The sequence below is a fragment of the Protobothrops mucrosquamatus genome, unplaced genomic scaffold (assembly GCF_001527695.2).
Source record: "Protobothrops mucrosquamatus isolate PMUCROS unplaced genomic scaffold, P.Mucros_1.0 scaffold687, whole genome shotgun sequence".
Taxonomy (NCBI): domain Eukaryota; kingdom Metazoa; phylum Chordata; class Lepidosauria; order Squamata; family Viperidae; genus Protobothrops; species Protobothrops mucrosquamatus.
The window spans coordinates 454,601-481,413 of NW_015386973.1; the positions used below are offsets into that span (position 1 = coordinate 454,601).

Genomic DNA, 26,813 nt, shown 5'->3' on the forward strand with positions numbered 1-26,813 from the left:
AGATAGATAGATAGATAGATAGATAGATAGATAGATAGATAGATAGATAGATAGATAGATAGATAGATAGATAGATAGATAGATAGATAGATAGATAGATTGTATACACACATAAGTATAGGCTGTTTAGTCATGGCATTGTGATTAATGTCTGGAAAATTATTACATTTAATATCCTCTGTATCCATAAAAATGTTTATGTATAGAAAATGCTTATTTCCACTTAAATATATTGGTATTGTTAAGTTTGCCTTCCCTTTCATCTCTTGCAGAATTGAGAAAGAATTAAGCAGGTTTCGAGGATGGTTACCTAGAAAGCCAATGAGTCTGGACAAGGAAAGGCTGCCAGATTTGGAAGAAAATAACTGCTACACAGCTCCATTTAGTCAACAAAGGATTCATCAGTGAGTTTTATAAAAAGGCAAATGTGAAAAGGGAAATATTTATATTTAAGTGAAAATGGGACCTTTGTACTGCTTGATAATTTTTCAAATGCTGAATTCTGAATCCTCCTTAACATACTAAAAAAGTCCACATCTTGTACCCTCTAAGTATTTTCTGGGTGCATACTAGCTAAATAAAAACACCAGGTTAGCAATGTATTTGGTTCTGTTTGTTTCATTACACGTTGATCCAACTTCTCCATATAAAATATACCCTATAACCTTTGAATACGTCTGGCTGGGAGAGACCTTTGAGCTATTTTCAGGGAGGTTGAACATTTTGAACATTTGAAAATTGTGGATTACAACCTTGCCTGACTGACAATTTTTGGATGCGTGAGGCAAAGGATCACTATAAAATAATTGTTTTTGGGACTGGACCAGTACTCTGGAACCTATTGGATTATAAAGGCTACATATAAAGACCAGAAAACTAGAGGAAACTTTGTTCTACTTTTACTGAGACTGGTGATACCAGAGGAACTCCAGGAATGATGCCTCAAGAAAAAACAAACACCTTTCAGAAGGAAATATATTCTACGCCACAACTAATTCACCAAACAATTGTTGCATACAAAGAGGACATAAAAAGAAACCATAATGAGACTAAAAATAATTTAGATAATATAAATGAGCAAATCTCCAAATTAAATCTACAACTACCATAGAAAGTTCCCAGACAACGACTACAAAGTATGAACAAAGAAATCAGAAATCAGAAGCAGAGGAAATGGACCTAGAGATGGAAGAGATAAAAGAAGGGAAATATAAACTACCATATACAAATAAAATACTGCAAGACCTACGCATAACAATGAAAACGCAAAAGACCTTTTACCCCTTAAGTCTGCAAAATACACCTGATGACAAAGAAGAAGATTTTTAAAAAATGGAACATAGAGCTGTCAGGGAAAATGTTATAACTTGGGAGACAAAAATGAAAAGAGAAATGGAGAGAGAAGAAAAGTGGGAGTTGCTTAAGGAATATAAATAGGTGGAATTCCCCCTCCCCAAAAATACCCTACCTAAATTATCTTCCTCATGCCAAGCAACTTTCACAAAAATAGAAAATTCCTGTGCGATTTAATTGCCTTAGCTTGGAAAGCTATTTGGCAAAGAAAGAAAGCGAGAGTTAGATTTTAAAAATAGAAGATTTGACTTATTAGATGGAGCATTATATGTTTAAATACTTGTTTGAATATGATTAAAAGAACGGATGCCTCTTGGATATAATTAGACTTTTATAATGAAAGACATGATTTAGAATTAAAATAGTATTTTTTTCTTTTTTTTTGATATGGGAAATATGAAAATAAGAGGAGGATTGATATGAATAAAAGTTTTAGCTATATAAATGTAATTAATATGGAGAAAATCATAATTGACAAAGATACTTCAAATATTGATGGGAAATCAAACTTTAACAAGAGCACAAAAAACAGGATATTGATTTATGAATTAATATTATTATTTGTATAATATTAGTAAAATATGATGAAGATGTATATATCTAACTTGTATACATAAATAGTACCAAGAATTGTAACTGTGTAATGAGGGGAATATGGAAAAAATATGGGGAAGAAAGGAGGATCAAGGAAAAAATATTGGATTGTGCAGTACTGAATAGATTTATATTGAAGAAGTTAATGTTAAATATGTGAACCCAGATAATATGTTTTTTACTAAGCACTAAAGATTGTAATTCTTAAAAATTAATAAAAAAATTTTTTTAAATAAATAGAATATATCCTATGCAGCATATAATATAACATTAATACATCAATTATGAAGATCAAAATATCAAAATAAAAAGCTGAGATAGCTGATCTACTTAAATGCTTACAATCATCTGCATATAGTTCATAATTCTAATCTGTATTTTACAAAGCATCTTATATAAAAAATTAACAGCGATAACAAATGCATTTATGGATTTCCATTACAACTATGAAAGGAACAAATAGTTTTCTGACATAAAGAGGTCCTTAACTGATCAAGATATATATATCTTATTCCATTTTATAGACACATTTACTTTTCTATCTCCTCTAAAAAATAAAAAGTTGGAGAATCAGTACAGTACATTAGTTAGGATTTTAGTTTAGGCCTATAGAGATTAAGGATCACATTCACCATCAGCCTCAAAAATTCACATTTGCCCAGAGATGGTATCATTATTAGTTTACCAATATTTAGGATGTAGATAACAAAAAAAGAAAAAATTAGTGCTTGAATTAATTGTAGCAAATAAATATTATCTGAAAGAAAAAAGATATTTTAATATGAAAATAAATTTTGAAGTCTTATATTTGGAAATGTCATGTTGAATTCTACAATGACCGTTACCACCACAATAGGAAAAAAAATGAAAACTTAGTTAAGCATTTTGTTGGGTCCATATAGTACATGGATAATATTTTTAAAACTGGCTATTTTTATTTGATATAATGCCATACATCTTAGTGTTCTGAAAGAATTACTGCAAAGTAAAGCAGGCTCAACCTATCTTTGCATGTCTTCCAGTAGATAAATATGTGTTGCCTAAATTTTATTACAGGAAATCATTACATTTGATCCAAATCTGTGATTTTTAATCTAAAATATATCTAGATAAATCAAAATTAATCTGCTGACTTAATTGCCAGCTGCAGTCAAAGTTATTCTTTATCTGATAGTGTACTGCACATTCTGTTCTATGTCACAACAAGAGCACTCTCAGATATCTAAACAACCACTTCTATTGATTTCTTAGTCCACCATATAACAAATGAAAATATAGTATTTCTAGTATTCAATATTTTTAAAAAAGAATGTGTCCAAAAAAGTGAATAAAATAAAATTCTGTAATCCCAAGTTACATTATCCGGTTTGCCTCCCATAATTCTGTATAGGTTTCACTTATCTTATGCTAGGCATTTCAGTTGTTTCCATGTCTTGCAGGTGCATTTGGTTATATACTAACTGGTGTGAGGGTTCATTGACTCTTAAATGTTTTTAATCAGAGCATTTCAGATTTGAAGGCAAAAAGGTATTTCGGTGTGTATAGGATACAATTCCTTAAAGCAACCGCAGCTTTTCCTATATTTTGGAACACCTTTTTGCCTTTGTATTCTAAGCATTGCATAATCTTAATGTTGACTTGTCATATCTGGTAAGGAATCACATACTTTTTCATTCAAGTTTGGTATTGATTTAAGATTCAGTGGCCAATTTGGTTAACATAGAATTGGCAAGGGAACTCATTGTTTGCTTCATCCACAAATAAATTGGTATGATCCTTTCATTTTACAAAGAATGTCACTGAAGCTGCTTTACCGCTTTATGACTATATATCCTACAAGCTCTAATAAGCAATAGCTTTTATTTACAATATTTTTAAAAATAATGCAGTTGATTAGAATTTTTATAGAGGATACATTTATTTACTGTATATTTTTTATATTTTATTGTTGGTATGTCAGAAATATCAGTGAAACCTTTTCAGTTGTCAGAAACAATAATTGCATTTCCTTGCTTGTATTTTCAAAACAGCTTTATCATTCACAATAAGGACACATTTTTTAACAATGCTACAAGAAGTAGAATTGTTCATCATATTTTACAAAGGGTGAAATATGAAGAAGGAAAAAATAAAGTCGGTAAGTGTGGGATTTCTGCAACTCTTACTTCATTTCATCCTTTGCTATTACACAGAATAGAGTTAAGAGAAGCTGCAGTACAGGGAGTCCTCGACTTACAACAGTTCATTTAGTGACTGTTCAAAGTTACAACAACACTGAAAAAGTATGACCGTTTTTCACAGTTACAACCTTTGTAGCATCCCCATGATCATGTGATCAAAATCTAGTTCATATTTATGACCGTTGCTGTGTCTCAAGGTCATGTGATCCCCTTTTGCGACCATCTGACAAGTAAAGTCAGTGGGGAAGCCAGATTCATTTAATAACCGGGTTACTAATTTATCAACTGCAGTGATTCTCTTAACAACTGTGGCCAGAATGGTCATAAAATTGGGCAAAACTCACTTAACAAATGTCTTACTTAACAACAGAAATTTGGGGTCAATTGTGGTCATAGGTTGAGGACTACCGATACTAGTATATTTCTTGATACAATTATTAGCTACCAAAATTGTTCCTTTTTGTATCTTTTAATTCAATAATAACTTTCGGAAAACTACTAAAGTGTGTGTAGTATTTGTAACTTGTATCTTCTCATATTTACACCTACTGCCCACTCTTTGAATACAGTCATATTAAATTGATTGATTGATTCAATATAAGCACCTCTAGATTAACGCTGAATATAATATATTATATACTGTATTCACTCCAGCCTTTTCTGTTATATATTAAATATTTCTATTTCTAGGTCTCAATCGGTTGCTAACTAATGGTTCCTATGAAGCTGCATTTCCTCTTCATGAGGTATTCCTTCTATTTTATTTTTCTTAACCCAATTACTTCCCACCATTATTGTTGGTCCATTAATCCTGATTTTCACTATATTAAGGGGAGAATCCATCTAGGTTCTCTCATTTGGACAAATGAAACAAAATGGAATTTCAGATTCTTTTTTAGAAAGATCTTTGAATTCACAACAAATAATGATCAAAAAAGCCAAACAGAATAATTTAAAGGTTTTGATGTATAAATTCATATTTAAGAAAATATGTCTGAAGATGAGGTTCATAAAAGGTGGCTTACAGCTTTTTAAGTCAAAAACAATGAATGATAGAATGAAAGGATATAAATTCAGGACCATCGGTGGAAAGTTCAGGGGAGTGTGTTACGTATTCCTTTTGTTCCCACAGGAACACAAACCTTTGTAATCAAATCATGAATTTACCAATATATATTATTCAAGTGTTTTTTCTTCTGATGAAATTAAAGACATCTCAATAAGTTATTCTAATACTTGCCTAACTGACATTACAGAAGAAATAACTCCAGCAAGTACAAGATTTATAATCAATAATAACAACAATCAACAACTCAATATACAACCATTCCCAATCATCGTGCCTTCTACATTTTTGTGTAGAATAAGTGTAACTTTGCATATGCAAGACAGCTGTTCTGTGTGAACCTACCTTAATTTTGTATACAGGTAGTCCTCGACATACAATAGTTCATTTTGTGACCATTCAAAGTTACATCAGCACTGAAAAAAGTGACCTATGACCATTTTTCACACTTACGACCGTTGCAGCATCCCCATGGTCACATCATCAAAATTCAGAAGTTTGTCAACTCGCTCATATTTGTGACAGTTGCAGTGTCCCAGGGTCATGTGATCATCTTTTGTGATTTTCTGACAAGCAAAGTCAATGAGATTCAGATTCACTTAACAACCATGTTAATAACTTAACAACTGTGGCAAAAAATGTCATAAAGTGGGTCAAAATTCACTTAACAAATGTCTCAAATTTTGGGCTCAATTATAATCATGTCAAAGACTACCTGTAATTGTTGGACAAAATTACATGTTTTAAGACAAATGAAAGTTCGGAAGAAGGTTTCTACACATATGTAATAACTAGTATTTTCTCTTTTTGATTAACTTTATAATATGTATAGCTTTATTACAAAATATCAAATTCAGTCTTTCATTTTTAACACTGCACTTATTTTACACTGAATTAAGACCTCCATTCTTGCAAAGTAAACTTCAAAAATTGTGGTTGCTTCTTTGAAATATGGGGTCTACTCAGATATATGAGCCATTGTATTCAGTAAGACTTATTCTCAGAAAATTCTATATAGATTTATAGCCTCCTTCTTAACTTTCTAAGATAGAATAGAGCACCAGCTAATCATAACTTGAATGATAACAGAACTTCGGTGATAAATAATGCTAAATCTATATTTATGAATTTCACAAATTCACTCTAAAATATTATTATTCATTGATATTTATAAATATCTATTAACTAATTCTTTATTGATTTACTTGTATTTTAGGGTAGTTACAAAAGTAAAAATTCTATAAGAAGTCATGGGGCAGAAAACCACAGGCATCTACTTTATAAATGTTGGGCCTCATGGGGAGCTTGGTATAAATACCAACCTTTGGATCTTATACGGTAAATTTTTTAAAAAAAATCATTTGTATTGGAAATGTATAGGTAACCTAAAATACTGAAATATATTTTATGGTTTTATTTGAGGCAATTGGTTTGTTGCCTCATTTGAGTTTTTGATATTCACAATATGTATTTGAAATTCTCAAGAACTCTTGTGAGTGCCAGGAGACTAATCTGCCCTGTTACCTTTTCATTGATGAGGTTTACCAGATCATACTTAAGTTGCATTGTTGGTGAAAAATATGTCTATTGCTGCTTTCTCTGGGAAAGAAACAAGTGTTATATCTGCATATTGACATCATATCAAAGATGATGTAATATATCATTACACATTTTTATCAAAGTGATAGTTAGTTAACATGGTAAACTCCTTTTTTGGAAGGCTTCCTCTGACAGATGTTGTTCTTGCGAGAACTGTGGCACTAAGAGAGGAATATGAGAACTGATTCCTGAAAGCCTTTAGCACATATTATATTAGTGGAATGAAGAATTTCAAACAATTTAAAGTGGGTGTACAGCAGAAGCACAGGAACCGATGCATGCTCAATTAAATATACAGAATGTATATTTATATGGAATGGATATCTTTTTCCAGCCATTTAGAGGAAGTTCTACTTCCTTCCCTTTGTACACTTATTTGCTAACAGGTTAAAGTGATCTTTGTACTGCTAGATAATTCTACCAGGGCTAACCAGGTGAAAAAACAACCTAAGGCGACTTTGCCCATCCCCACTGCATCCAGCTCTGCAGAGGCTTATTTTGAGATTCTCAAGGTTTCTATCTCTGGGATCTAGTTGAATTTCTGAAATCACAGTCATAAACTGGCAAATTCTGACAATGGCAAGTAGTAGGGTGCAGTAACACTATAAAATCAATCTGGAGCAATACTGAGATTCAAAGGGGCCTCTGTACCCATAGAAACCTTATCTTATATGATCAATTTTGCTATGTAAATTAGTTCTAAAGATCCTGAATGAAAAACTGAGGAGCAGTGTTGCAAAAATTCTCATGGAAATTGAAATTATCTCATGAAACTAATTTGTTCTTTGTTTTTCATACTTTTGGGCATAGACTGGCAAAATTCAGTCTCTCAAAATTAATAGCAGACATCTCTAACAAAGTTAAATGAATAAAGAGGCAGAACTGTCGATCTAATTGTGTATAAGGAGTGATCTAAATATTCTTTCACTAGTGATAATTAGTTTTTGAAACAAGTGGTAATACGATATTCAATATTGCTTACTTATTTGCATGAATATATGCATCCGCATCAATAAAACAACAATATTTTTTTAAAACTATGGGTGAAAGAATGTGATATGTGATCTTACTCATATATGGGAAGTCCATACATTTCTCGATCATTTTATATTAAGAACCACTAATAAATTCTACTTCAGAAATGTTAATAAAATTGCTTGCTTTTGTGTTTTTGAATAGACGGTATTTTGGTGAGAAAATTGGTTTATATTTTGCCTGGCTAGGCTGGTATACAGGAATGCTCTTTCCAGCAGCCTTCATTGGACTGTTTGTCTTTTTATATGGAATAGCCACACTGAACTACTGCCAAGTCAGGTGAAGTCAACATTATATATATTCCTGTGCTTATTTCCAAAACAATTATATTAATTGGTTTTTAAAAATTAAATTACCATATCATAGCTACTTTTTATTTTGGCACAAAAGATGGCAGAGAATGTACTTATGAATAGTCTGGAGGGTGGCAACATTGCTAAAGGTTTTGCCATTCTAAGAGATATGTTTATTTTTCTCTTTGTATGATTTATTTTAATAACCTGTACTTATCTCACTTCCTCTTTCAAACCTATTATATATTGCTGTTCTGCTCCTGCAATATGGACATTTCCACATTTTTTCTTGATATACAAATGAATCTTAAATTATTTTCAATTAGCAACCATGCAGTATTTTGCATCTGCTGGCAGACCTTGCTATCCCTATATCAGAAAAATCCTATTATTTGTTTAACAGGCCATAATCTAATCCAAAACTGTACAGTAATCACTGAATCATTCGGCCACTCAAACACTGAGTTACTGCAAATGAAGGTGAATATATGTGTCCCAGGATCCAATGTGGGTCGGTCACCAGGACCAGAGATTTTGTCTTCCAAGCTTTCGGACTCGGGCTGGAGCCCATCCTCAGGGAACCTCTTTCTAGAAGTTTCCTGAAAATGGGCTTCAGCATGAGTCCAAAAGCTCGGAAGACAAAACCTCTGGTCCTGGTGACCAACCCACATTGGATACTGATTTATTGATTTAACTTCATGAGTTTGATCATAGATTCCATATATTCTTTAAAAAAAAAACAGACAGCTATTTCTGTTCCAACTTTTACATAACTTAATATGATTAAGAAAATTAATCAGATTTTTTTCTCTCCCTTCTCTGCTCATATCTTACTCTCTGCCTATGTCTCTTTATCCTACTTCTATCTTCCCATAGCCTCTACCATTTTCTCAGATGCTTTAATTGATTTAGTTTGTTCCTTTATCAGCCAAAATGGGGCAAATATTTCTAGAATATTCGGTAAATATTCTGTAAATGGTTAATTCCTTGTTAGTCAACAATCATAATGCATTACACAATATAGTTTGATTCATTTGTTTCATTGTCTTGATTTATTTATTCTGTATGCAAGTTTCTTTGGTAAAATAAGGGTTTTGTCCTGCTCTGACTTGTAATAATGCATATCTTTGTAACAAACTATGACCTTCCAAAGTGCCACTTGTACTGGGATGGAACACTAAAGATTATTTTGTAGGCTAATGTAGTCTAAACGTTCTAAATAATGAAACAGTTAACCATCCCAGGAGAGTTTATTACAATAATTTCAATGAGACACACATAAAAAATGTAAAGAGTGATTGGAAAGCAAATTTAACATCAGTGCTTCTTGTCACAGCAAAGAAGGCAGGAAATTTAAAGATACAGCAAGCACACATACCCAGAAAATGTTTCTCCCTTTATTCCTGTCTGCGGCATAAGGAAGCATCTCCGGGTTCTACAAAATAAATATATATTTAAGGAAACTAGTCAGTGAGGGAACATATGCACAGATGGAAATTGGTACATAAATGTGGAAAAATTTTGTACAGATGTTGAATGTAATGACCTGAACTATTGAGTGATGTGTCTTTAAACTAATTTAAGCCCAAAAGAAAACATTCTATTATTATAGAAAAAGGCACCTTTTCTTTCTAACTCCACTATTGTCTAAATAATGGGAGGTTTTTTTTTAAAGTAAAACAAATTAATTAGAACTTGGTATAGTAATCATTACCTTTTCTCTTTTGCAGTAAAGAAATCTGCCAGGCTACAGAGATTATTATGTGCCCAATTTGTGATAAATACTGTCCCTTCATGAGATTGTCAGATAGCTGTATTTATGCCAAGGTACAAATAAATGCTGCTTTTCTTTTTCTACTAATAGTTTTATCTGTGTGTATGTATATATGTAGGGTGTATGTATGTATGTGTGTGTCTGTATTCTAAATAATCTAAAGTCATTGCATTAAAAAAAGATAGATATTTAACTCTGTGGAGTTGAATGCAACACCTTCAAAGAGTTTGCTTCTTAAGATATTAAAGTATTAAGCATACCTAGTTTTTTAAAAAGGATTTGCTGATAAATACAGTGAGTGAGGAATAAGGAGATTAAAGGAAGCTTTTAATGTCTATAGCTCACTATATTATATTAAAGGTTATATAAAGTTATTACTGTTTTATATTGCCTTTATTATTGAAAGTGATGAGCCTCTTGACAGGGATAGGGATTCTGTTTATATTTTTACTTGTGAGGTAAATATGTTTCACAGTTTGTGAGAGTTTAAATGCAACACTTTGCATTTGCCCCATGATCCTGGGAAACAAACAGTTACTTAAAGAGTTTCAGACAAATGCTACATTTGAGCCCTCATGTGTTTTTAACTACATTGTCCTGCAAAATAGCCCTTGATTTAATCTTATTAGCAAAGCTCCTCTTCTGTTCCCATGAGAACCTCACAAGTAGAATCTAGTGAAAACATTTTAGAACTATTAAAAATTATATAAAAATTCCTTCCAATAAAACTAACGTTTAGCTTTAAACTTCAGTAAGGTATTTACTTACCATTCTTTGGAGAAGTTCACTTATCAGTACATAGAAAATGTAGAAGAGGATCAGGCTGAGCCCGAGGGAGGGGTCAACCGCATCATCAATCATGAGTCCCTTCGTGCCCACAAGAGATCTAAGTCCAGCCCACCTTGAATTTCTTCTACTCTTATCTCCTGCTAATTTCCCTTGGCTATTAGTAGTTCAGATTCTTATAGAGAGCTCAAGCTTACAATAAATCTTTATACGCATTTGAACTGTCTGGATTTCCTGATTTTCCTGGCGCTAGACAGAAAACCCTCTAAGTCATGCTTACGGTTTTACCATTAGTGCTAAACTTGCACTTTAAAGGATTTCCTAAGTAGAATAGATAGAAATAAAAATTGATATAGATAAGACTTTGCCTAGTTTACAAATCACAAAACAATGTGAATTAAGAAAAATTAAATGAATTTAAGTTAAAATTATTTTTCTCCAGGTAACACATCTTTTTGACAACGGGGCAACTGTGTTTTTTGCTGTTTTCATGGCAGTATGGGGTAAGTGATGATTAGGAAATAATATCAGTGTAATTGTGTTTAAAATAACTAAATGGAGAATATGCTTAACTTCAGCAGACTTAGTTCAATGATATGAAATTCTTAGGGTATTTCTATGCCTCTGTTCTGTCCTTTAAAAATGAATGTTTCTATTTTTATCTGCCCTCATCTTTGCAAGCTCAATAGGAACAATATAGGACAGCAGACATCTATCTTATTTTTTGAAAGAAATTAAAATGAAAGTGTTTCCCACAGGAAGGCTTCTTTATAATTAATTCCAAAATCTTATTTCAAAATTTTCCATATCCTTAGTCTGTCTGTAGCTTTCTAAAACCAAAGATTTAATCACCCTTTTGCTGTTTATTCCATAAAAAAATAAGTCCTTAAATTTGTATTTAAAACTTCATTTGCTATTTGGATTGAAGGAAACTTACCTGGGTTCCTCAAATTCAAACATCCAAACATCCCTAATAGCTGAAAAACAGTTAACAAGAAATTTCTAAAAGTGACTAGAAAAGGAAGTCTGCAAATCCAGTAAACATTCAAAGGCAGTGACCTCAGTTCAAGCAAGATGGCTTTTGCTCATCTCCCAGAGCTCTAAATCTATTGGAAACCACTGTCTTTAAGTCTTCTCCGAAAAAAAACTGTCAGGAGTACTTGTGGACAATCTCAAGTTCTCTTTTTGTGCAGAGCAGAATTATTTATCCTATTTGTTTATAAAATTTATAAGCCACCCATCTTATCTCAAAGTAACTCTGGGCTGCTTACAATCATAAAAAAAATAAAAACTATATAAACTAAAAACATAAATAAGCTTAAATAAAATCCAGAACTTCCTGGGGAGGATGAGAGTGGGGGGAGGGGAGGGTGGGATCTATTGTTAATCGATCAACCACCTCCACTGTGATATTCCCCCATTGAAGCTCCGAGCTAACTGGCAGAGTCAGGTCTTTAGGCTCTTTCAGAATATCAGGAGGATCAGGGCTGACCATATAGATCTATGAAGAATTGATCTACTCACTGATTCTTCATTCCACCACCATCATCAGCTTTTCATGGAGCTTTTCACCATACAGATTAGAAAGATATGATCTTTTTTGATTCTATCCTAATGCAGATTGGCAGCAATGAACAGACTGCATTATCAACTGTCATTCTCCACCTAAATTGTTGTATTAAGACATGTTAGAAATATGTATCCAAAAATAGATTTAAATAAAGCACCATATATTAAGAGGAAACATGAATAACAATCTATAGGATTTTTCTCCCATATTTTTTAGGTGCAGAACAAAATTGACAGAACACAAAATAATATGTGGAAATATGTTACACCAACACTGACCAAATTTAGACTTGATTTGTATATTCCTATTTATGTATTCCTTATATTATATCAAATACAATAGAATTTCATGCTTTATTTTCAGGACCCTTTCAATTTGAATCTCTGCCAAAGAATTTCTAGGTAACACAATAGGATTAAATTATATACAGTATTCCACGAATCCTTTTTTCCCATTCTTTTCAATCGAACAAAACGTTGAGAAGAAATTAGAGCCCTGGTGGCGCAGTGGTTAGAATGAGGTATTGCAGGCTAATTCTGCTGACTGCCACAGTTAGATTTTCACCCGCTCAAGGTTGACTCAGCCTCCCAACCTTCCGAGGTCAGTAAAATAAGGACCCAGATTGTTGGAGGCAATATGCTGACTGTAAACAGCTCAGAGAGGGCTGTAAAGCACTCTGAAGTGGTATATAAGTGTAAGTGCTGTTGCTATTATGTGAAAGGGTTTAGAACTGTATCTGTCTATGTATAGGTCTGTGCTGTTGGCAGAATAACTCTCTGAACAGCATCAAATTTGGTGTGAGAATAGTAGCTAGCAAAAAAAGATTGACTTTGACCTAGATCTAGTCAGGCCTGCAGAGAAAAAAATGATCAGAAAAAAGGCAGACATTTTCTTCAGTGAAGATATTTCCTTTCTGAAATATGGATTATCACCACTAGCCATATCTACAGAGTAAATTGGATGAAATAGCTTCCTATGTTGTTCATTTCCTACTTTTTCCAAAAATAGGGGACACTAAAATACTAGTGCTGAGAAACTAATAAAGCGTTCCTCTTTCTGTGATTTTTCCATGACCCACTACACCAGAGACTTGCCATTTTGTATTTAGTTAAGGATTAAACATTTCCACAATGTAGTAACCATATTTATCAGGGGAATTGATATACTGTATATACATTTTCTGGTTACAGAGGGGGAATCTTGTAAATTCTCATTCAATAATATTACTGGATATATTTTTCCTTCTGTTTTTCTGCCATAGCCACTGTTTTTTTGGAATTTTGGAAAAGAAGACGAGCAGTAATTGCTTATGACTGGGACTTAATTGACTGGGAAGAAGAGGAGGTTTGTATGGATAATATGTCACAATTTTAATTAATATTAATGTACTATTAACAATCTCAGTTATAATATAAACAGAAAATACGGAAGCTGATTGCCTGCCACATAGAACTTAGAGTTTGTTTCCCGGTATCTCTTTTAGCTGTTCTAGTCTATGTCATTTTAGCTGAGTCGCAGAAGACACAAATCAGTCAACAATCTGATCAATATGAAACAGTGAACAGAAAATGATGGGTGGCTGGAAAAAAAAGGCCAAGCAATGTTAAGGAGTCTTAAATCTATTTCTTGCAGAGAAGACACTCATTTAACAGTTTAGTCATCAACTATTCTGCAGTAAATTTGGAATAAACATTGCAGCTATGCATAGGCCTTTCTCTTAGCTCCTTTCATGATAGCTTCAGCACTTCGCTCCATTAATTACTAATATTATTCTCAATTCTCAAAAATGAATTGATTCAATAATATATTTGCAGCAAAACATAATTTTAGTGTCAAATATTAATATAACAGTGTAAATTCTCTCACTGGCAGCAATTCATATAAGGACCTAATTATATAATACGTCAGTTGTTTGGTTTTTAGATAAATGAAGGGATGTGTAAAATTAAATTATGTGTTCATTTTGAATTATTTTAATATAATAAGCATGTATAAAAGAAATACTGAACCCTTCAGTCCCCACGTAAGAACCGGGTCAGCACTCTGCTTGTAGCAGTAATTGCCAATATGTTAATTTGCTCAGAGGCAATACCAAACATTAGTGTTATCTTAGGCCATCTAAGGCAGGGGTGTCAAACTTGCAACGTCATGTGATGTGTCACGACGTATCGCCACTTTTTTGCCATTGCCGGCATTGGGGTGGGTGCAGTTTTGCTATGATGTATCTGGCCCGCTTGCTGGCAGTTTGACACCCCTGATCTAAGGTAACCGCCATTACAGAATCAAGCAAAGAAGCACCTCAGAATCAGCTCCCATTATAAGACCTATTTGAGTAAAATAGGTCTCAGATGCCACTGAAAGAAGTGAGTGCAATTAATGAGTCATAGCGGCAAAAAGGAGCAGTAGGTCCAAGATGCTTATGTGTGGAGATCAAGCTGGCCAGATAGCTGAGGACAGCTCATAAAGGGTCCTTCTGTAATTTGAGGTTCTCTGTTGCTGCCCGACTACATTAATGCTTTGGCATTGCTGCAAGATACTTAGTTAAAATATCATAATTAACCTTCTATTGTTAAGTTTTGATAGTGAAAGGCAACAAGAGGGAGGACATAATAATTGTCCTGAAGTTTGAAGAATTTTCCTGTACTGTACTGTCAAAAACTAAAGGAATCATTTAACTTTGTAAAGATATCTGCTACCTCTCTCTGAAGGATTACAAAATAGTACTTTACTCATTTCTTAGCAATTCTTTTAAATATTTTTAACATCTCGGTCTACTGGCTTGGCTAAATGTAATGTATTAATAAAAGCTTCATAAAATTACTAAAAACTTGAGCTCTCTACACAATTATATCTAATACTTTTTTTTTAAAAATGTATTATATTCTTTAGGAAGAAATACGCCCCCAGTTTGAAGCCAAGTACTCCAAGAAAGAGAGAATGAATCCTATATCCGGAAAACCAGAGCCATATCAAGCGTTTGCAGATAAATGCAGTAGAATGATTGTTTCTGCATCTGGAATATTTTTTATGGTTTGAAAATTTTAATTCATTTTTCCCCTGAAAACTAGATTTTTAAAATATCACCAAAATGGAGTGTATATATTTTAAAGTAGCAGTAAGCTATCTTGACTTTTCTAGTTTTTTTTCCTGTTTTAAAATCATTTATATTGTAGAGTTGTCTTATGTTCTAGGAATTTAATATTCAATAATATTATTGAAACATTTACTTGCTATCAAATTATTATCTCCTTGCTTTTGTTTATTTCCTTTATATTCAATACTATCTACCAAATAAGTGCTTCAATATCTATAGATCCCAAAGCATTCCATAATTATTCTATGCTGAGACTACTCCAGAAATTGGATATCCATATTTATGATAATGGTCATTGCTTCCTTCTTTCAATTCTCATCTGAGACTTGCTTTTTTTTTTTACTGTTACAGATCAGTGTTAATTGACTTTTCTGAGAGGAACAGTTCATCATAATAAAGAGATTTTTGTAATAAAATCTCACTTCAGTAGAGCAATTAAGTAAATTTCTTTATCTGTTTTAATCAGAGCAGCAATTAAGAAACTATTAGTTTAATTGCTTTTCTGAACCTCAGCCTAACTGAATCCTTTAGAGAAAAACTAGAGAAAACTGCCAGCCCTTGGATATGATGCCAGGTTGAGCAACTTCACTTAGAAGTGAAAACGTACGGAATACAAAGTCCTCCGAGCGTGAAATTTTATCTTCTAAAAATTAAATTGCATAATTGACCCTGTTAGTCTGACACTTCGGTCCTTGAATATTATTTCTTGTCATGACACTAATAATAGGAAGAGATCACATTAAAATGAAGAAGGAAATCAGGGACAAATCCCCATATGTTCCATGCCTCAATTCTTTTAAGAAAATCAAAGTACATTTATAAATGACTTAATTGGATTTATTATTCGATTGTTAAGAGCTAACGTCCTGGTTGTAAGTTATACTGTATATTCTTTCTATTACTCCTTTAGATCTGTGTGGTGATCGCCGCTGTTTTTGGCATTGTTATTTATCGTGTTGTGACTGTCAGCACTTTTGCTGCCTTTAAATGGGCTTTAATCAAGAATAATTCTCAGGTTGCAACAACTGGGACTGCAGTGTGCATCAACTTTTGCATCATCATGCTGCTGAATGTTGTAAGGAAGCTTTCACACCTTGATTAATTTCAATCTGTGTTTAGGTTGTTTCTTAGTTGTACTCAGATTTCTGTAATAAGAAATAGCCTCCTCAAAAGTATAGCACAACTTGTAATATATGTTAATAAATACAAAACATAAATAATTCAAGTCTAAAATATATCTTTCTCAAAGCATTGTCTCAGTTGATTTGAAATATAGATTTGTACAACTGCAAACTAATATTGAATATCCAAACTCAGTGAGATTCAAAATGCTCTATTTAGGCCCCTAGGCATTTTTAAAAGAAAAGTCAGTAACATTTTGCCTCTAAAGCTGTCATTATCACTGCTAGAATAGAGAAACAAGGAATGAAAGTAGTAAGCACATAATGTTAATCAAATCTGATTTATATATTAGTTTAAAATTATATGCTTTTTCATTTTTTGCAGTTACATGAAAAGGTTGCTCTTTTTCTGACAAATTTAGGTAAGTAATGAAAATGAAGTAATATGTTTCATGATCATCATGCACCTTCATTTATTATAAATGGAGCTAATAGTATTCTGTATTATTTGTTTCCCTGTATGTATGCATGTGTATTTGCAGTGCTTTTTTTTCTATTAAAAAAAAAATGTGCCGGAACCCACACATGTCATACAACCTGCCTTTGCCTACCCTACAAGGTTCCATCCAAAAAAGGTGCCGGAACTGTGTTCTGGGCGTTCTATGAGAAAAAAAGCCCTGTTGATTTGTATGTGTGCATGTTTCCATCAAATCGACTTACTTTTCTCTATGCCAGTTTTCCCATTCACCTAGTATTCCATCCTACAGAGCAAGAATGCAAAGAAGTAAGATACTTGTATAGTATACAATTTCTTGTAAGCAAAAGAGGTAACTGTATAATACAGTTTCATATGTATTAAATGTTTTGCACAAAACCACTACTCACATTTTTAGAATGGATTGTAACTGACCTAAACAGCATAAAATGGACTGTCGGAGCTAGTTCTAAACTTGCACAATCTATTTAAGAGCCATCAGTATGAGACGGACTTCGTAAAAAGTTGGAGTTGTTTTTGCTATGTCAAAAAGAGGTCTTTGATTCCAGATTGAAATTTCTCCTTTATTACATTAAACAATACACCTGCAGCTTTATTTCTCAAGTATATATGTGGCATGCCTTGTCTAACTAGGTTCTTCAATTTTTCAATTAGTATCTTTAAGATGTTTTAGTGTTTTTTTTCAGGCACTATTAATAGGAAGGAAAGTTTCTCCAAACTAACTCCCTTTGAAACCTATTGTCCAGCGTGTTAGAATGTGTTCTGTCAGACTTTGGTACAAGAGGACCAAGTGCAAAAGATACCATGTGGGACCAGACATTCTTTCTGTAAAACGATGTTTATTTTTTAGAACTCTGTTGCCAGTCATCTGAGTAGAATGTTTATAATCTTAGTAGTCTTTCAAATGAAGGTAAATCTACATGTCCCAGGACAATGTTGCCGGATGCAATCAGATTTACCACCAACTTATCAGGTACTTAGGAGCCAAGGTTACAGCTCAGAAACACAAGGAAACAAAAATCAATGACTTCATACCCATCAACACCCTAATTAATAATTAAAAGCTATACATAATCGAGTACCATATAAATAAAACATGTAGAATAGCCCAGTGCACATATTCTTGAGAGAAAAGTTCCCTGATGATGGGCTGCAGCACAAGCCCAGAAGCTTAAAAGAATAAAACTTTGGTCCCAATGACTGACTCAGATAGGATCCTTAGTAGTTTTTCTTACTGTATTTAGTTGCAGCTAATATTTGTACTAGCTCCTATTCTAAAATTAAGATCATATGGCCAAGTATGATCAGTTCCTCCCACATCATCATATTTTTTCTCCTTAAAATAACAGAAATTTTAAAATTGGCCTCTTTGGGTCCTAAATGCAATTGAGCTGCTGAAAATACTACATGAGTCAATTGACTCACATCCCATTTCATGTCCATTGAGTAATGAATTCATGTAGGTTTGGCACTTTTAAAGGCCTGGAATGGTTCCCAGTCCAGATCTCTCTCTCTGTTCAGTTATAAGCATCTCCAACTGGAAAACTGAAAGCAAGAAGCTTTCTCTACAGAGAGCAGGCAGAACCTGTGAGTTCCTGCTGGTGGATACTGTCTGCCTGCACTACCTATACTACTTATCCTGCAGTGTTTCTCAACCATGGCAATGTTAAGATGTGTGAGTTCAAGAATTCCCCAGTCAGCCTTGCTGGCTGGAGAATTCTGGAAGTTGAAGTCCACACATCTTAACATTGCCAAAGTTGAGAAGTAATGTCTCAGAAACTAGGATTTTCTCTAAATATGGGCTACATTATAAGCAAGATCTGTAACTATGTTTACCAGGACATTTCTAGCTTTGTAGGGTGCATGCAGTTTCTCCAACTCCAGCATTCAAATTTCAGTAAATATCTTGATTACAATTTCCATTTTTTTTTTAATTACAGAGCAGCCTCGTACTGAATCTGAGTGGGAAAACAGCTTCACTTTGAAAATGTTTCTTTTTCAGTTTGTTAATCTGAACAGTTCTACCTTTTATATAGCATTTTTCCTTGGAAGGTAAGATTAATTAATAGGCTATTTGCCTCTTTGTAAAATTGTTGTTTGTTTTGAATTAATGCTAAGTATGCCTTAAGTAGTAGAATACAACATGTCCCTCAAAGTTCCCAAATATAGATTAACTGTGATCACTAAAGGAACTTTTAGTGAGTCACATTGTCTAATACGTTCTGTATCTTTATCTATAATACCACATATAACATGCTGTTCCCTTGTGGGTAAGCAATGTTACTGCAACTGCAGAAAAGCAGTAAGAAAGAGTAATGAAAGATAGAACATAGGGGAAATATTCCCACCCCCATTCACTATATCTCTCCATAAATTCTATCTTTCTTTCACTATGTCCATATATTAACTCATATATTGCCTTCTGTTATTTAAATTGCACAGCTTAGTTCCATCCAAAACCACTTTGTCTATCTTCCTCTTGCTATCAACCCATTCAGTCTTCTTTGTGTGATTTAATAATTCATTCTCTATATAGAACCAAGCCCTTTCAACGTGTTTCTTTTGTACTGTATCCATAAAAATGTTAAACAAGTAAAAAATATTATCATTAAGCATTTCAATTATTCCCATGCATGCTTTACTTCCATCACATCTGCCTAGAGTTGTTCAACAGTGAGATGAGCAGCATAATAAATTTAATAAATAAATCACATACCATTTTTGTATTCCACAATATCACCCATTTTTCAGTAATCAGTCCACATTCATAAAGCATCTATTCATTCTTGATACTATCTGTTCTAAATTTACCACATATTTCTTGATTAAATCTTTCCCACTGCATTGATCTTCCTTTCAAATTTCTCCTCATACATTCAATTCACCAGCTTTCTTACAATGAAGTAGATGAAAGTATATTATAAGCAGCCATTTTTACTTCTTTTAATAAATTACATTCCCTACGTACATGTTATGTATTGCCAGCATTTATAAAACTTAAATCTCTCCATCCATTTTTCCATCTTTAATAAATACCAGCAACCTATAACCCCTCGGGCCATCATTTCAGAGATATTTCCTTACCAGATTCCTCAGTGCCTTCAACAAGGGGAGAGCTTCTGATGCACTGCCTTCAATGGAAAAGTTGGGATACATTCATTTCATACGGATAATAGTCCACGTTGAGCTGTATAGCATAGCCAAGCATCAGCACAGGGATTTTTTTAATGACATTTTCTAATATCATAACTCTTTTAAAGTAATTTTATGTCATAATACATTTTATAAAATTTACCAGATTTTAATTCCACATGAATCATGGATCCCAGATTTTGGACTCATTCTGTAAGTTAGTCCATTTGAGGTTTATACTTGTCTACACTCTATAGCACATTCCCACAGCACCCACCTCCCTATAGTCTGTACCACACCTGCCTGCCTCCCCACTCATGTATGCTCTGTAGTGCCTGCCTCTGATAACCTCTCACACTCTGTAGTGCTCTCCCAAAGTGGTCTCCCACTTGACCTTAGCTCTCATCTGCTATCCTGCTTGCCTGAATTCCAATTTTACCACATGATAGTCACATGAAGTCTATGCTTAATGACCCATGTGGTTCTTGAGTTATGGCAGCAACTGGGATTGCAGGGATTGTGATTGCTAAGCAATGTGGTCATGTGATATTGCGATTTTCAATTGCATCATTTAATGATGGAAATTCCAATCCCAATTGCCATCATAACCCAAGAACTACCTGTATTTGGAACAATACGTCACAAGCATAACTAAAGCCCAGTTTTATTCCAAGTGTGCTGAGGCTATTTTATGCAAGATAAGATCTCTAGTTTAAATGCTATATTGCAATGCAGTGTATTGACAGTCCATCAGAATATTACACAACGTGGATGAAAAGAGGTATATAGATGTCCTAGTGGACCACTGTTTAAGTATGAGTCGGCAGTGTACTGCAACTGTGAAGAGCCTTTTGTCTTTTAATACACTAACACATCAAATAATCATTTGGAAGGTTCCACTTTTTTAATAAAATGTTTTGAGGATGTTTACAAACACCTGAAAACTATTAAATTTATCATTTGTTTGAAATATTAGCATGTGCTTTATCATGAATATTCCGATATGGCTAAGCTGAAATGATTATCTATGAATCAAAACCAAGAACAAAATTATTATTTTTAGCCCACATCTTATTTTTATAGATAGGAAAAATAATCTTTATGTTACATCTAGATTCTTATATAAACCTCAAAAATATTTTAAAAAAACAATTGGTACATTGTACATTAATGCAAATTTAATGCCCTTTTCCATGGCAAAATACAATTGTGCCTCTTGTCTTTGATATTTTCCTCTTACATTCCTATTGTTTTGATAAAAAACATACCTGCAAAGAGATGATGACCTCTCCTATATTGAAGGTTTACAGGTCACCCTGGTGCCTACCTCAGACTGATAAACAGATGGAGACTAGAAGAAGTAAGTGCTTTATGTTAATATTGAAGCATATTGTACAAAGTTTCAACATATACATTATTAAGGTTGAAATACGTTATGTAGAAGGATCTGGAAGGATCTCATAATTTATAGTATCTAAAATATATCTAATGTACTAAAAAATAATGTATGAAGTAATTAGTGCAATTTATTGGAAATAATTCTTATTGAGTTAATGTGGCCTACTCCAATATAAATGCATGTGGAATTGTAAAAGGATGCACTGCATTTTAAATCCAATTACACAGTTGTTCAGAAAATAGTCCAATTTAACATAGGTATTATGCAGTTAGAGGAAGATCTGCACCATTATAGTTTGCTATAATTTGTTTTTTTTATTATGTTGTTCTTCATTTTTTATTTTGTACATCATATAGAGCTTCTGGAATGAGGTGGTTTTATCAGGCAGGCAGGCAAACAGACCAGTGGGTAGATGAATAGTAAGCAGGATGTCCAAATATGCTTGCATTTGAAATCTAAAGTTAAATTCAGAAAACTAAAGTTTTGCTATTAATTAACATGGGAAAATCACAAACAACTATAATGCTTTTAATTGTCCTGAGTCTTGGAGTTAAGTTTCTTTAGCTGTGTTGATGTGTGTGTCTGTGTGCGTGTGCACGCATGCATATGCATGCATGCATTGGGATACATGTTTCAGAATTATTATTGCATTATTGCATAGTAAAGTTATAATTCAATATAGAGACGGCTGCCTTAAAATAATTGCTATGTAATTTCTACTAAAACTATGATAATTGTACATACTATACTGTATGGTATAGAAACATATACTAGATTGTTTTTGCAGGAGGAACAACATCCTTCATCAACACTGAGAATATGCACAGAGTTTTTGTTCAAATATTTAATTTGTGACCCTATATTCTTTTATCTTGAACTGTTTTTGCATAGACATCTCCAACTCCTTCCAAGTTTTTTTCTATAGCAGCTGACAAGGCAAAAACTTTACTATATCCATTTGACTGATTACTACTGTTCAAGCTTTGTCTGGCTTTGTGTTGTCCATGCTAGTAGGCAGATGTCAGTAAAACTTAGGTTTTGAACACTCCCAGACTGACCAGTCTGTAGACCTCATTGCCCATTTTGCAGAAATCATTTTCCTAGCAGGTGAAAATGTGTGCCTGCACAACTAATCGTTAATAAGTCTGGGAAGGTTTTCAAACTTTACAGCTGATCAGTCATACAGATTAAAAACTGATTTCCTTGATTCCCCACTTCAGTCCTCGTAGCTTCTGTTTATTAATGCCAATGCAAGACATCATCTAAAACTGGTATTCCCAGGGTCCAAAGCTCATATATTAGCCTCTCTGGCTAAAAAAAAAACCCCTCTATGAGTTATGAATCTCCCAACCTAGCACATGCACTTATTCACAAATTTAAATAGCAATATGTAAAATTTTCCTCCATAAATACCTTGATGCAGTTTTAAACAGCAAGGGACAAGCAAAGAACATATTTAAGTACCCTTTTCTTAGTTTATTGAAAGTATTTGAAAGATGTGTGTAATAAGGATATAGTAAGGATACATACAAGGCTGAGTTCTGTGAAATGTGTATTGCCGGCTTCCTCAATATGAATGCTGGGATTTCCTTCCAATAATTCCCAGTCAGCATGGCTTAAACTTCCCTTTGTTCCCTTGCTGCCTGCTTCTTCTGCAGTGCCACCCTAGTGGATGCCTTATTGATCTCTGTATGCAGATGGGTATTATAATGGTGCTAAAGCAGACTTGGAACAACTTCATGGAATTAGGCTACCCGTACGTATGTCCTTTTTTGAAATATACATATTAATGCTTGCTTATTGTAACATGTATAGAATACAGAAGCCGTGCTGACAGATACCTCCTGGGCAATGTAACCTGTTCATTCTGCTTTTGGAGATAACATTCTATTTATTCTGAAGAGATGTCAGATCCTTTATATCAGCGGTCCCCAACCTTTGCGGCTTGGTGGCCTGGCTGAGGGGTGGAGAGGGGAACTGGGCCACATGAGTGGCATGCCAATGCGCATGCACATGCAGCTTGACTCACACATGTGCACCAGCCCGCCACTCACGTGAGTCAAGCAGCACATGCACCAGCCTGCTACTCACACAGCCTGGTTGCAAATAGGGCACAGCCTGGTAATTGACCATGCCCGGGGTTTGGAGACCCCTGCTTTATATAAATTGGAATAGTAATAATGAAAGGTTTCTGTATTTCTAAATTAATTGTTATAACTGTGTCATCCCCCTGGAGTTTCAAAATCATCTTCTCTTTTTCATTCCTTAATACTGGTATATACGCCAAACACCTTCTTGGTTTATTTGCATGTTCGAGGTTCTTTTGTTTAAGAGTGTTCAATTTATTATCTAATTATCTAAACACATAGATAATAAGTTTGGTTTAGAATGTTTATCTTTGTAAGTGATTTCCTTAATTCTTCTTTACTTTTAATTTCCTGTAAGATTTCCCAGATTTTTTCTGGACTTTCTTTTTCAGTTTGCTTGCATTCCATACTCTTTTTATGTCTGTACCTTTGTTTAGGTTTTTGTCAGACAATTCTGTTAACTTCTCTTTGATATCTTTACTATCCAATCTTTCTGTAATAAAGTTTAATTAAGTGTCCATCTAAAGTTTGCTGATTTCTTTGTTAAAGTCAATTCAACTGGATTGTGATCAAGGAAAGACTTCGAGGCCAGAGTAACTAATTTTTTTGAAATTCTTATGTCTATTTTGAAAATGATTGGTGAAAAATAGGTATATTCTCTAGAATTACAATTTTTTTATTTTTAGATATTGACTAATGTTAAATTTTCTGCAAGAAGGACTTTGGCAATTTTCCTTGGATAGTTTTGATAATTTTTTCAGATGTTCTGTCCAATTGTGGAAACACCATAGCATTCCAGTCGCCTATCAGACACCGACTTTGGTACAGTAGAGTTAACATTAGGTCCATCATATGTTTGTAGAAAGTATTTCTGTTGATCAGTGCATAAATTCCCAGCACACAGGTTTTTTGGCCATCTAGTTCCGTTTCTACCGTTACATATCTACCATCCTGATCAGTTGTTATTAATTGTGGTTTTAATCGGGTTGATATATAGAGCTAAATTCATCTAAATTTTTGTAAAATAAATATTTTACATCTTTATTTCTAATACGTGTTTCCTAAAGGCAAATTATATCCTTTTTTTTTTAGATAGTGAAATACTTTTTTTCCTTTTGGGGGGGGGGGAGTTGGCTCCATTTATATTCCAGATTAAGCATTGTATTACATAGTTGATGAACTGTTTTTAAAAAGTCCATGTCCATAGCCCTCAACTCCTCATCATTTTTTCTTATTTTTTGCTGGTTATATACTTGTCTCTCAATTTGTTTGGGTCTTTTCCTCTTAATGCCTTTCTGGATCTCTTGTAATTCATTTTTGTATTTCTCTATAAATTCTCTGGCCTTTTGCACAGTATTTAGTCTAAATCTCTTTTATTAGAAGGTAAAATCTATGTCTTCTTAACTTTTCCCAACAATATGAGTAGTTTTAATATTTCAGTCAGGAAAGAGTAGTCTTTTCGTTTACATAGATTCTGATAGGAATTTCTTTCAAAATAATTACCTCTACATTGTTGAGCTTCAATTTGGATTTGAAATGACATTGGAGGATTTGTTCTCTTGTTACTTTCTTTAAAAAAATGCACCAACTCAACTCTTGGAGCCTTTCTTATTATTGTGTAACAAGAGTTAATTGTATATATTTTGTCACATATGGAAAATTTGGTGTTAGCTCTAAGTCTTAAATTTTGATGAAGCTCCAACAGTGACGAGTTATAGAGCTCTCTCAAATTCTGTGCCCACAACGTGGATATGTTCTTATTCCATCCAGAGGAATATTCAGCATCCGACTTGCTGAGAAGAGATTCAGCTTCAGACATTCACTGCTAGGTCCACCACATTGGAACATTTTTGGCAATCAGATTAATATAGTGATTATTCCAATTTTTATTTTATACTTTAAGATGCTTATTTTAATTATGTTTCTGTTATGTGGCTTTTTTTATTGGTATTGTGTGAAAATGAGTACCTCTATAAAAAAAACAAATATATGGCAAAACTGTAAATGTTGAAATTTAAGTGATCTGAAAAATATGTAAAAATAATATTCACATATGCAGGATAATTCAGAACTGGTGGACCAGACGAAAACTGCGGCAAGAGTATGGTTCACAGCAAAAAACAACTTTACCACAATGGGAAAAAGACTATAACTTGCTGCCTTTAAATTCCTATGGACTCTTTGATGAATACCTCGAAATGAGTATGAACAGTTCTTTCTTTGTTGCCTGATTCTGGTGGTCCAATATAATAATATTATTGTGTTTTTAAAAAAAATAAAATCTTCCAAGATAGTGTTGTATCCATTCTTGTAAGGTTATAAAATTATTTTCAGAGAGATAGCCATTTTGCAACAAAAACATATCTCGTGGCACTGTGATATAAATTTTGAGGCATCATAGATCTATAAGCGTAAATGAAATTAGATTAACCAGGCATATTGACTCTAATAGTAGATACTATACTTTTTAGCGTTTCAAACTAGCAGAGACAAAGAGGAGGTACTGAAAGGAGAAACTTGTTTGATCTAGAAGCTTAAATTCTTTTAATTATTTTAGAGATGATAAAGCATTGTATATTTTGATTTGTATCTTGCTATTTTAAGCAGCAATGTGGTCTGCAAATCTGTACTGTTTATCTTTGGATACACTGTATAGATGATTCCAATCTGTACAGGAAGAAATCTACTCTTATGAATCTGCCATTGTTAGTATTTAATGTTGTGGGTTGCTAAAGGAATGTTTATTTCTGTATAGAAATCATAAGCTTTGTATTCATGCCTTATTCTACCTTTAGTTTTTAATTATTGTACACTTGGTCATGTACAGTATATATAAAATATACGTAACTATTGGTTAAATATGACATTCCTTCTCACATTTTCCTTCTCAGTCCTTCAGTTTGGATTCATAACCATATTTGTAGCAGCTTTTCCACTTGCTCCGTTTCTGGCTTTACTGAACAATATCATTGAAATACGCCTGGATGCCTATAAATTTGTCACCCAGTGGAGACGGCCATTAGCTTCCAGAGCAAAAGACATTGGTAAACAGATTTTTTTAATGGGTGTAAAATATTGGTGTGATAGCAAATTGAAGTTGAAAATTGTAATCAAAGATCTAGTTACTGAGAAAAGTTTAATATAGGACTAGGGTAATATTTTCAGACAATTAAAACGTGAATCTTTTCATAACAACTCTGTGGCATTAAAAAAAGGCCAGGCATAGATGCTCAC

The 26,813-nt window shown here is 33.4% G+C and overlaps 1 protein-coding gene across 1 annotated transcript in view; it reads left to right on the forward strand.

The window, feature by feature from the left end:
* The window catches only part of ANO4 (anoctamin 4), a 96,907-nt gene that overhangs the window by 62,769 nt on the left and 7,325 nt on the right, over window positions 1-26,813 (forward strand). Inside the window, exons 10-25 of the mRNA XM_015818161.1 lie at window positions 273-404; window positions 3,978-4,084; window positions 4,818-4,873; window positions 6,410-6,531; window positions 7,972-8,106; window positions 9,851-9,947; window positions 11,123-11,183; window positions 13,512-13,594; window positions 15,140-15,280; window positions 16,255-16,419; window positions 16,851-16,887; window positions 18,902-19,013; window positions 21,396-21,453; window positions 23,151-23,248; window positions 25,639-25,781; window positions 26,471-26,623. Of these exons, the coding sequence (XP_015673647.1) occupies window positions 273-404; window positions 3,978-4,084; window positions 4,818-4,873; window positions 6,410-6,531; window positions 7,972-8,106; window positions 9,851-9,947; window positions 11,123-11,183; window positions 13,512-13,594; window positions 15,140-15,280; window positions 16,255-16,419; window positions 16,851-16,887; window positions 18,902-19,013; window positions 21,396-21,453; window positions 23,151-23,248; window positions 25,639-25,781; window positions 26,471-26,623 (1,700 nt within the window). The remainder of the gene's footprint in view (window positions 1-272; window positions 405-3,977; window positions 4,085-4,817; window positions 4,874-6,409; window positions 6,532-7,971; window positions 8,107-9,850; window positions 9,948-11,122; window positions 11,184-13,511; window positions 13,595-15,139; window positions 15,281-16,254; window positions 16,420-16,850; window positions 16,888-18,901; window positions 19,014-21,395; window positions 21,454-23,150; window positions 23,249-25,638; window positions 25,782-26,470; window positions 26,624-26,813) is intronic.